Genomic DNA, 12,877 nt, shown 5'->3' with positions numbered 1-12,877 from the left:
GCCAATTTGAGTTATAAAATAAAGGACTGTCACTATGATAATATTTTAATATCTGACCATTCGCCAAACTCGTTAATATATGAAGATTTGAGACTGAAGAGAGATCCCCCTAGGTGGAGATTTAAACAAAAGTGGCTCCTAGACTCAGAATTTATATCTTTCATAGATAACCAAATAAACATTTTTTTTGATACTAATAGGGATGAAACATCACCCTGCTCAAGATGGGAAGCTTTTAAGGCCTACACAACGTCAATTACAGAATGAGAAAAACATTGCCTCAGTTGAAAACAGTGATGGACAGGTTATTGTTGACCCTCTAGGAATTAATTAAACTTTTAAGGTTTTTTTTGAAAAATTATATACCTCAGACATAACACACATGGGACAAGAGCAAGATCTCTTCTTAGATACCCTTCAGTTGCCCAGCATTTCAGGACTAATGAGCGCAGATCTTGATACACCTATAACAAAGGAGAATTTCTGCCGACAGAAATTTATAGGGCATTTAAAACTAAACTGCTGTCCCCTCTTTTTGACATGTTTTCGGATTCATTTGAAAAGGGAATCCTTCCGGTCTCATTAAGAGGAGCCCTGATAACTTTATTGCCCAAACCTGGTAAACCGTGCAATAAATGTGATAACCTAAGACCAATAAGTCTTCTTAATGTGGATCTAAAGATACTTTGCAAAATTTTGGCTCGAAGACTGGAGAGATTTTTACCTGATCTAATCACCTGTGATCAGAATGGGTTTATTGCGGGTAGACAGGGATTTCATAATGTGAGAAGAGTGTTGGATATTCTTCATAGTCAGGAGGGAAAACCGGACACTGCTCTACTATCATTAGATGCCGAAAAGGCCTTTGATAGAGTTGAGTGGCCCTATTTATTCGAAATATTAAAAAGATTTGGCTGTGGGGATAATTTCTGTCGGTGGATTAGACTTTTATATAATGAGCCATATGCTGAAATACTGACAAATGGAATTATATCTAAACCGTTTGAAATTAAACGGGGCTGTAGGCAAGGGTGCCCTTTGTCCCCTTTATTGTTTATTTTAGCAATCGAACCGTTTGCCATTGCGGTGCGGTCCCATAAGAGCATAACTGGTCTATCAGTAAACCAACAGGGATACAGAATTGCTTTATTTGCAGATGATGTTGTTCTTTTCTTGGAAAAGCTGAAGGAGTCTATCCCAGCCTTGTTGGATCTACTACACATATTTGGACGGATATCAGGATATAAAGTGAACAAAGAAAAATCTTCATTAATGATACTTAACTCAGAAGAGAGAGAGGGTACTGGAAATTCTTTCCAACTCAAAATGGTAGACTGTTTTACCTATCTGGGGATTAAGATAGTGCCATGTTTGAGAGACATTGTTGGAGCTAACTACACCCCTATGGTAGACTCAATCACCTCATCCCTAGATAGATGGAAGCCCTTGCCCTTGTCACTTATAGCGAGAATTAATGTTCTTAAATTAAACATAATGCCCAAACTTTTGTACCTGTTCCAGAACATCCCATTGTCACCCCCTGCTAACTTATTTTCACACTTGAAGACAATTTTTGTACGTTTTTTGTGGAATGATAGACGACCAAGGCTCCGTTTATCACTCTTGTACTTACCATATGACAGAGGAGGCCTCAAATGTCCCAATCCACTTTGGTACTATTGGGCAGCCCAATTGAGGACTATGATGTATTATTTTACAGATAAATCCCCCCCGCCTTGGACAAATATGGAAAACAGTTCAGTACCTCTTCCCCTTCCCCAGTACCTATACTCAGCAAAAGTCAAAATGTTGAAAAAAAAGACAAAAAATCCTATAGTCAGAAATATGATTATGATCTGGTATCGGGTTAAAAAATACCTGGGTGAACCCACCTCTTTCGCACGCTTTAGCCCAATATGGGGTAATCAATTTTTCCCTCCAGGCAGAGCAGACCCTGGTTTTAGGAAGTGGGCTGACAAAGGCTTAAAGACAATAGGGGATCTCGTGGGATCAGAGGGTGAGATTTTGATGTCATTTGAGGAGTTGATTTCCAAGTATGATATCCCATGCAAACATCGATTTAAATATCTACAAGTGAGAAACTTTATTAGATCATCTCAAAATCAGTGTTTATCAATCCCTCCGTTTTCCACTTTGGAAACAGAAATGAAAAGAGATTGCTTTGGAAAGGGAATAATCTCCAAATTATATAATATGTTAGTAGAGGGTTCCCCTGAATCTTCTTTAGGAAAACTTAATGCCAGGAGGGAAGATTTACAGGAGGACTTATCCTCCGAAGACTGGGAGGAGGCATGTACTGAAGCACAAACACAAACTACCAATACTCGTCTCAAAGTATTGCAATATAATTGGCTAATGAGGACGTATGTGACTCCAGAAAAGCTTAATAAGTATAATGGTGATATCCCAGACTTGTGTTTCAGGTGCGGAGAGGAAAAAGGGACGTTTTTCCACTGTGTCTGGGAATGCAATAAAATACAACGGTTTTGGAAAGAGATTAAACAAGCTCTGGATATTATATTGGGTACACAACTAGCTCTTGACCCTAAACTTTTTATTTTAGAGTTATATCCTGATGGACATCTTATGTCTAGAAAGGTAATTACCGCCCTGGACTTATGTCTACTGCTGGCAAAAAGAGTCATAGCACTCTCATGGAGGAAGACCAGTAAACCAAAATACATTAACTGGATTAAGGAATTGTCCACAACTTTACCTATGGAAAAAATTACTTACATTATCAAGGGGAAACTACCACTTTTTCAAAACATCTGGGGTCCCTTTATGCAATATATGGGAAATATGGATCTTGGCAGTATGGTGGATGGGGCAGATGGGGTGTAAATGTTGGTGGTCCTCTGCAGTTTCCTAAATTAATCTCTTTTATACTTGATCTTTAATGCTGTGTGAATTGTACATTTGAGTTTGTAACTTTGAACCATGCACAATAGTGTAACCGAGTTGATGTTGAGCAACCCTTGGAAATAGAGAAGCTTATTATTATTATTATTATTATTATTATTATTATGTATTTTTTTTTTTGGGGGGGGGGGGGGTTTGTGTTTTCCTTTTCCTTTGTTTGACTAAGTTATTATTTACAGGTCATATAGTTTGTACTTCCACTTAAATGTTGCTCTCTAACATCTTATAAGTGTCTGATTTGCAAGGGAGGGCGATTGACTGTTATACAATGATTTAGCTGCCCTGGATGTTTCCTTTGCTGTGGAAGTACTCCAATTTCTGTATGTAATTTTGAAACGCAATAAAGATATTGTTGGAAAAAAGATGTCAAATTTGAATCTACACGAATCCTGGCAACCAGAAGTCAAACGTAACTTTCAGTTTATCTGATCCTCCGACAAATGGAGAGTTAAATGAAAATTGATAGAAAATTGATAGAGTGGTAGAACAGTGCCTGCCCAAAACCAGACATTCTGTTTAAGTCTGGATTCAGACCACACTGTTTAAAACTACAAAATAGGCCATTGACCTATAGGCTGTACGGTGTCAGGATACCCTGCTAGGTTACATCTTCATTTGCTGCCTTTTTTCCATGTTTGATTTGCCGTCTGGTACTTAAAACTACTTGTTTTTGATTGGTCATTGTTTACATTTTTACAGCCAAGTTGCGTATTGGTTTCATACAATTATTACTTTTTGTTTTATTATGTCCACTGATTCTGCAGGTCTTGATCTGCAGGTCAACTAGGTATTTAAGTTCCCCTCCCCCTGAGCTGTGTGACCCAGTCCAAACTCCCCAAAAATAAGTACAGCAAAACATGCAAAAAAAAGAGCTCTTGGCTATAGTTGAACTCATAACAGTCTAATATTTATTTGCTTACTTTTGTTAAATGGTTTGCTGCTGTAGGCCAGCTGACAGATTTAATAAGAGGGAGAGGCGAAGGTGCAGCTTGGGGGAAAAGGGGGGGGGGCTGTAGATTATTTACCTCCATGGAAAACTCTCATATTTAACAACCCAGAAAAATCAATACAGTTCTTTTGTTATGTCCAACCTAATATATATAATAAAAATGCTATTGCTAATACTAATTTTTTTTTTAAAGCGATTCCAGTTTGTGATATTGATGATTCTGTTTTCCACGAGCAGTCTGAATGACCACACATTAGAAAACACCTTAGAAAATGGAAACACTGGAGCACTTAGCTAGCAGGTGGCAGCTTCCTCTGGAGAACCCGACCAGAAAAGGAATTTACTTCTCCTACATCTCATCTGCTGTTACCTTCAACACCATGGGCTCCAATAAAATAGTGTAAGCCTCATCTAATCAAGGCAGCTTAAACCTGAATGAATTATTAAAAGCTCCTCAGAAGTTAGCGGCAGCATTTAACCACTTTGTACTTTATCATCATCTGGACCCTGCTGATAGATGTACTCGTGAGGGGATGGCGAACAGGAAAAAGGAAGTGAGGCAGATGGAGACTTTCAACCTTGGTAAACATTTCTGAAAAATTCTTAAACCTTTAAGTCTTATTTTGCTCACCACCGAAAGCAATTTCACCCATTGCAAAAAGTGAAAGAACCTTAAACACCTGCATTCACTGAAGTGGGGAATTACTCAGTATGGGATGATTCGTGAAAGGGCCATTTTCAATTATTTACACTTTCCACTACATATTGAACATGTTTCTCTTTCGCATCATTAAAATTTCATCACTCTTCTCCCTGCAAGACATTTCATCACAATGAATCAAAGGCATGTTAAGCTTTGTTTGCACAGCATCTCGAGCAAATTAAAACTCTGAATAGATGAGATAACAGGTTTTCAGGTGATCGGTTAGTGGTCAAGCACCGCAGCCTGCATTAGCAAAAAACTTCAAGGTGCTTTGATCAGTGTTTGGTTATATCCATCCCACTCAAGGTGGATCACAAGGAAAACACACACACACACACACACACATATAGCTATATTTGTGTGTATCAAAGCAGTCAGTAAGCTAAGGGTATGTCACGTTACATGGAAGATACATTAATATTAATGCTAGAATATATATAGAATATATAAGCTATGGCATCATCGATGGATTAAATTCAATATTAGATGACAAATTCCAAAACAAAATTTGCAGCTTATCAACTTAACAACAGATGGCTGAGACTTTCTGGGCCCATGGGAGTCTGGGGCTCAGTGCAGTTGCCCGCCCACTGATTACAAATAGTATGGGATCTTTTTTTCCCTCTCTCTCTCTTTTGCTTAGACCTCAGATAACCCAGTAAAGTAACAACCTCACCCGTTTGGCAGAATTCTTGAGAAAATATAACACATTTCTTACAGGGCACAAGAGAATATTGGATAGCACATTTCATCAACCATAAGCTGTAATTTTGTGCAGAAAAGTTATTTCTTTGCAAAGGAGGCAATCAGACTTCTAGAACGGTGCTTATTTCCGTTATTATTCACACAAGTGGTTGCAGCTAGTTCAAATGCATTAAATATATATATAGCTGTATTTAGTCATAGGCTGCTGTGGCACAGGCATCAATGAATACAGTGCACACATAGAGTACATAGAAAAACCCCATTGGGAACTTGTTCCTAAGCAGCTTCCAGACAGCTAATCCAAATGTAAAGATCGCGAACTGTACAATCTGGTTTAAAACGGAAAATCTGGTTTAAAACTGAAAAGCTCTCCCTCTGAGATGATTAGTGTAATGCAAACATGTACAGTGATGCCACTGGTGTTGGCCAGAGGTGACGAAAGCTGAAGTTCATTTTCTGATTAATTTACTGTTGAGATCTCGTCACCAGATTAAATGGGAGATGAAATGAGTGACTGAACAGATACATTTAGAAAGAAATATATGAATGGAATACTTTCAAAATTGATCATTTAATTTATATTTTGGTTCTTTTAGGAAACAACGACTTTGAAATCCAAACAATAATAGCACTAACTCTTCTGTCTTGAATGATAGTAATGATAGAGAGGTTAGAGATGGACTGGGATTAGGAATGCCAACACCACCATGGAATGTGTATCTTATTAAACCTCAACAGCCTTATCAGACAACTTGGACGAAAAAACAACTATGTTTCACTTTACCACACAGGGGACGAAAAGCATCTCTCTTAACCAGAGCTCAGCCCAGAAACTATCCTCATAAAAGGCTCTGGCCAGATGAAATAATAGAATCTGCACAAAGAAATAAGTCGATTTCTTTTCTGTAAAGTGTGCATATTTAAAATATATATGTTTGTCATAAACACTACAAACAGATACAACTTCCCTACATCATACTGTTGCCACAGAATGAAGCTATAAACACAACTTCACTCTGTGTAATTGTCATATCTGTGTTGTTAACATAAGCATAAACTACTTCCCCAGACCGCTTCACAGTACCCCTGAGGGATCCTAAAACATGGCTAAGACAAAACGCTGCCTTAAACATGTCACCTCAGCATCATTTAATGAAAAACATCCCGCCACAGATCATATATCAAAACAATCCTGATGGAGTTAGGCTGCTGCTTGTAAGCCTGTGTAGAATGCATGTGACTGATAGGTGGGCTGATGTAATTCTGTTGCTTCCATGGTCATAGTGATGGGCTGTTAATCTGGATTTAGGTTTCAGGGCCAGTGTTTGACTGTTACCTAATCCCACTGAGTGGCTCAGCATGGAGACAAAGACCTCAGACTGCACTACGACATCTTCTGAAGCTTAACACTGAAAATGATTTCGTAAAGAACAATCAAAAATCAGAATCTACTGAATGTATCATTATCGCTCTCTCTCATTTGTGTTTGTGGCATGTCTCTCACACACATACACAAAAACACAAAGTCCTGGTCTATTCTCACCACTGAATCAACATTTTCATGGATGTACTCATGACTACATAGACTCATCTGCTATTCTTTACTAATATGTGTTATTTTTATTTTGTATATTTTTTGAATTCTAGTTCATTATATCTGAAGCACTAGTTACAGTTAGTTAAATTAACACATATCCAGTTTTCAGTTCATTTTATCCCACTGGGATTACTGACATTTTGCCCTGTATCACAGAGGTCACTCGGCTCCTTATAATGATATCTTTTATCCTAGGTCTCTTTTTTTCTACAGCTTGAAGCATAGGGATAACTTAAGATTTTGCGACAGATTTAGATATGTCAGTCACTCTTGCAAAGTGACACTTGCTAACTATAATATCTTCCTGTAGTTGCCAGACCCTGAATTTTTGACTGACAAGCTAGAATGTCACCAAATATCCCTTAAAGCTAAAAAGCACCAGGAGTTCTGCAGATGAAAGTACAGTTAACCCCCGGTATTCGCGGTGGTTAAGGACCCAACCGCCCACGAATAGCTGAAATACTTGAGTATTACTTGAGAATTACTTGAGAATTACTTTAGACCCCCTCTAAAAAGGCTTATAACTGCCTATTTTTTATTTTCCTAGGAGCTTTGTGCTTGGCAAACGTTTTTTAAGAAAATAAATTATTTATATAGATTTCTGTGTTTACATTAACAATAATATTTGAAACCTAGTAAATCATTTTTATTATAAAAAAGTCATGAAAATAAAATAACAAAAATTAGCCAATATTTTAGGTATGCTCTACTTTTACATCTGGGATCTTAAGTTTACATTGAGAGCGTGTGCATGGCAACATACTATTTTGCTCACTTAACAGATCAGTTACAGCACCACAGCCCAGTGTGAGATACAAATCTGTGTCACTCTTAATTTTGTGACCTACAAAGGAAGGGAGAGCATTGATAAGAACACACAGATGGCCCGCTATACTTTAATTCTCCAGTTTCTGACCACAAGCCAACACAGCCAATTCAGTCATATTATATAACGCATTTACACATAATGGATAGTTAATGTAAAAATGATGGCCTTTTCAAATCAAAGCAGCATGTGGGTGGTAGAATAGAAGAGGTGGGAGGGTGGAGGGTGTTTAGGATTATCGAACGAGTTGGCAATTGTGCAAAGCCAGAACTTTCTTGGGCGAGCTGGTGAAGGAATGACATTTTCCCTAGGATATCTATCACCGAAGCTTAATGGTTTTCACTTGGTGGAGAAATGGCATTCCTTTTTAATGGTTAATTAATAAATGAACTGATGATGATGAATGGCTCCCATTTTTCTTCCTGGTAATGAAATGATACACAATTTTTCCTCTATGTTTCTAATTATCAGAGGGAACATTCCCCGGTCTCTCATGTAATCTGGGGACATTTTCATTATCATGGATACAAAAGAAGCAGCTGCACCTTTGCAGTCAAGACACAAGGTGGAATGGAGTGATTTTGTTTATCAGTTACTTAAAAAAGGACTGTCAACATGTGATTATCATAATATAATAGGGGGCACTGTGTGCATCATACATTCCAAAATACTTGATGATGTATACCATGATAAACGATATATTATATGACATACACTCTCATCTATTAGTTCACAAGTAATTAATCATGGCGTTGGCATTAACTCATTAACTGATATTATGTCAACTGAAAGTTAACTATAGTGTTAAACTGCAGGAAGGAATAAACAGCATATGAAATGTAGGAACCCACATCAGCTAAAAATCACGAAATACATGCTAGGTTTGAGTTTTTTCTTTGTGAGGCTTTATACCCCTCTGCACAGATGCGAGAGACTTGATACATGCAGTGCATGAGATCACACTGTTAAAAATAAAGCAACTCCTGTGACTGTGAAGCTGTGAGCGTAGTCCAAAGCCCAGATCAGAAACAGGGACATAACAAGCAGATGAAGGTTCAGCACACAATGTGACACCATTTTGGGAGCTGAGAAATTTGTCATGGAGGAAGACGTGTGCGTGTGTGTGCGTGTGCGTGTGTCTCTGCGTGCGGGTGTGTGCTTCATTGATTGCTGCAAGAAAATTCCCCGTAGCACAAATCAATAGTATGAGCAGTTGCACGACAGAGGTAAAAACAGAAGGTAAAGATTGACCATCTAATGCATCAGAATAAATTTCTATTCAAGTTACTCATGATGCTGCAGAAGATCATTTCATGTGGTTTGTTTGCAAAAGAATTTTAAGATCATTTGATTATTAGAGAAACACAAAAAACCCTCCAAACCTATATATACTCAAAATGATACCTAAACTTGATTATTGACTACTGCTTAGAAACCCTCGCTATGCCAATCAATACTATTGATCACTCATCTTCAATGTTTTGACTATAAAACCCATCAAGAACATTATTTCCAAAACAGGAAGGTCATGCACGTAAATTGCAAAAAAAAAAAAAAAAAAAAGTTTTGGAAGAAACCATAAGATCACGTTTAAAAAAAAAAAAAAAAAAGTTCAGACGTCATGTTTGGCGATGATTAACCAATCAGTGGAGCTTTTGAAACACAACACAAGTCAGTAGTATATGAAAGACTTACGGGTTTTGCGGTGACTGTGCGTACGTGTGGTGAGTGTGGTGGAGATCGTCTCTGTAGTAGTATGTTCTGCCGTCCACATCTGTGTAGAGTCATGAAGAACCGTCGGATTGGGCGGTGAGGAGCTAGATGTTGCAGCTCCAATTATGAAAGTTGTGCGTGGTGCTGCAGTAGTTGTGGTAAAACCTGAAGGTCCACGTCCATTACGACTTCCAGGATTCCGAGGAGTTACCTGACTGCCTGACGCCCCGCCCCCTCTGGCATTTATAGTTGTGGTGGTAGCAGTAGTGCGAGTTCTACCTTTTGCCACAGTAGCAGTTCTAGCAGTGGGGTTCCTGCTATCGATTGTAGGAGTAGTTGTAGTAGTGGTAGTATCGGGGCTCTTGGGAATCCCACTTGGCTTGGAGAGGAAGATGGGATCTTGTCCTATTCGATTTGCATCCACTAGATCTGTTGGGACGTAATCCCTCACTGTACCAACAACAATCCATTTCAGCAGCATCAGGCTCAATCCAAGGCCAATAAAACCAATAAGTAATGGAACCACACACAGCCATGTCTGCTGGCGAGGCCAAACTGCACAGCGAAGGGGACCCTGTTCCTGGGCCTGGCCCTCCCCACGGCCCGCAGAAGCCCCCGAACCTTCAGGTTCTTCCAGGATTACTGCCCCAGATGCAGCTGCCCCAGAACACTCACTCATCATTCCCTGTCGTCCTTTATGGCTCATTAAGGGTTAACTCTGTGATAGGCATCGTTTGCACATGGCAGAAAGGTTTCCAACAAGGCCAGAAGAAAAAAACGAATGGAAATTTGAAGGAATGGACCCCACAGAATCTGTCTCTCAATAACACACACACAAAAATATGTATTCCAAGGATGGACAGAGAGGAAAAAGGGTGCAGGAGGTACATGCATACACACAATCACAAACGCTCAAGCACACACACTCACACGCAGAGACACCCAGAGAAAAATTGAAGAGCTGGCATAGATGTATAAGTGTTTAGTCCGTGTTTAGTCCTGCTCAACTCTCAATGTCCAGCTGAAGCAACAGTGAACTCCAATAGTCTTCACAGCAGGGTTAAGAAGAGGAAAAATGGAAGAAGTGATGCCTCTAATAGGGAGTAACAAGGAGAGATGGAAGGGAGAGATGGATGGGAAGAAACAGATTTACATCTGTACGTGTAGGAAATCCATGGCATCAGTATTTGGATGCCATTGCAGCAAAAAAGGAGAAAAAGAATCCAAAACACTCTTCCTTAACATGCCGAATGTGTCCCCTCCATGTAGAATCCACGACGGGACAGTAATATCGAATCAGAGAGTTAAACTTGCAGGGTGGGTCTAGTTGCTTCCCCACCCTGGGCAGGACTGAAAAAAAGAAAAAAAAATGTTTCCTGATGCAGTCTGTTCCGACTGCTTTAGCCGAGTCAGCGTCCTTCACATCCCAAAATCTGTCTCTTTCATAACTAAAAAAGAGTGCTCACTAAGACGTGTATCGCTTATGCGTCTTTTCAACACTCTCCTATGATAATCTGCTAATATTTCTCTCCCATTGCTTTTCAAGCAGCCTCCTCCGTTTCACCTAAAAAATCCAAACCCCCTTTGCTCCTTTTTATATTTACAATATTCCAATAAGGCTAAAAATAAAGCAGTAGAATCCAATTAATTTTCTTGATCCAGTCAAAAAATAACACTCAAGATGAGGACAGAGAGATGGATGGTGGGGGGAAAAGAATGAGGGGTGTTGTTGCACAGTATCACAGGGCGGATAAATCTGCAACTGCGACGCGTGATCCTGCTCCTTCTCCAGCCGGCTGTGGATCAGATTCCTCCAAGCTGTCCGCTCAGCTCTCTACTGACTCAGTGTACTGTTTGTTAATACTGCAGCAAGCGCACAGAAAGCCTCTTCTCATCTATTTGCAGGGAGCATTCCGGCACAGAGGAATAAATTGTGAGAGGAAGAGGATGAGAAGCATGGAGAAGACAAAAAGAATTGAAAGAAAAAGAATAGAAAACATGAGGAAAGAGGAAAATCATAAACAGGACACCACAATGTTGAAAATATATCCCACTGATTCTTTTTCTGAGAAGTGTTATATTTTCCTCAGTCCCTGGAAGCCTGTGCTCTTTCCAGTCAGCGTGTGATTTGTTGGTCTGTTTGCTGGGGTCCTCTGCTCGTCGTTCCCTCTAGGATGCGTTCTTCAAGATGATTAGAAATGTGCGCCCCGCGCCGGGATGAGAACTTGCAGCCACAGCAGCAAAGGCTCCCCAACCCCCCTCGGGGTTAGCAACATCAGATGATACAGCTGTCTTTACCTGTGGCAATTGGGATGCAGACAAACATGCAGCTGCTTCCCTGAGCTGCCGCCACTGAGAGACCAAGAACGAAAGAGAAGGGAGAAAAAATGCAGGCACAGACAGAGCAGAGTGCACACTGGTTGAGCGAGAGAAGAGAGAGAGTGAGAGGGAGAGACAGACAGAGAGAGGCAGAGAGCAAGGGTGGGAGGAGAGAAAGAGGCTGCACCTGCTAGATGCACCAGCACTGGGAAGCTTGCCCACCTCCGTTAGCAGGGAGGGGAGCGAGTAAAGATGCAGACTGCATACAGAAAACTAGCAAAATGATAATGAGTGTGTGTGCGTGTTTGTGTGTGTGTTGGGGGGTAAGGGGCAGGAAAAGACAGCTCTGCAGCAGCACAGGCAGTTACCGGTGAGGAGCCTGAGTCCCAGATGGATCAGAGTGGAGGCACAACGCATGAGCCGTCACTCATTTGTTCAGACCCCACCCACTGCACAGCATTAGAGGAGAGACTGGGGAAAAAACAAAGAGATGTATTTGCTGCACTTTTATCGCAAATAGACTCAGCCATCAGAATCTGATGGGTGAATGTGAATAATTGTCTCCTGCATAAATAAATCAGTCCATTTTCTCCAATGATAGCTTTCAACTTTGAAATAAATGCTGAAGTTTAGTTTCTTTCATGTAGTGCAGTACCTGTTTTTGCATATGGTTAAATAAATCCTGTGTTTGTAATTCAAGAGCAACGTAAAACTAAACCTGCTGCTACATCATTGAAGTCTACTCTCCCTATTTTTATGTGTCTTTATCCTTCTATGTACAAATGTTCTTGTCAGTGTGTCTACTAGAATGATAGCATCATGAGACAGACACTAGTATAAAGTCATGCAGATAGCCATCTGCCTGTAGGAGAATCCTTCAATTGGTCCCACGGGGAAACCCAAGGGATGCCCACAGTCTCTTTCTGTCTTCTGACAAACAAATATCTAATACCCAATACTGTTAAAACAGCCACCAGCATAGTGCTTTTAAAGAGCTGCCAATAATCACATTGGAAAACAGCCAAAAGGACATAAGTTATATGTTAACCCATTTGCACTTCCATATGACGAAGAAGACATTTACGCCAACATAAAAATATATGGCTGAACTCTAAAACAGAT

General features: G+C 39.9%; 1 protein-coding gene across 2 annotated transcripts in view; it reads right to left on the bottom strand.

Moving 5' to 3' along the window:
* nrg3a (neuregulin 3a) overlaps positions 1-11,873 on the bottom strand; it is a 343,893-nt gene extending 332,020 nt beyond the window's left edge. The window contains exon 1 of one of the 2 annotated variants that reach the window (XM_084949177.1): positions 9,419-11,873. In XM_084949177.1, coding sequence (XP_084805303.1) covers positions 9,419-10,142 — 724 coding nt within the window. In that variant the 5' untranslated portion in view covers positions 10,143-11,873. The remainder of the gene's footprint in view (positions 1-9,418) is intronic. The other variant, XM_084949176.1, reaches the window with a different exon arrangement.
* Positions 11,874-12,877: the final 1,004 nt, after the last annotated feature.

The sequence above is a fragment of the Perissodus microlepis genome, chromosome 13, assembly GCF_051167445.1.
Source record: "Perissodus microlepis isolate ML-2025 ecotype Zambia chromosome 13, ASM5116744v1, whole genome shotgun sequence".
In the NCBI taxonomy this organism is placed as follows: domain Eukaryota; kingdom Metazoa; phylum Chordata; class Actinopteri; order Cichliformes; family Cichlidae; genus Perissodus; species Perissodus microlepis.
The sequence above is the reverse complement of the archived record's forward strand: the minus strand, read 5'-3'. Positions and strand labels throughout refer to the sequence as shown.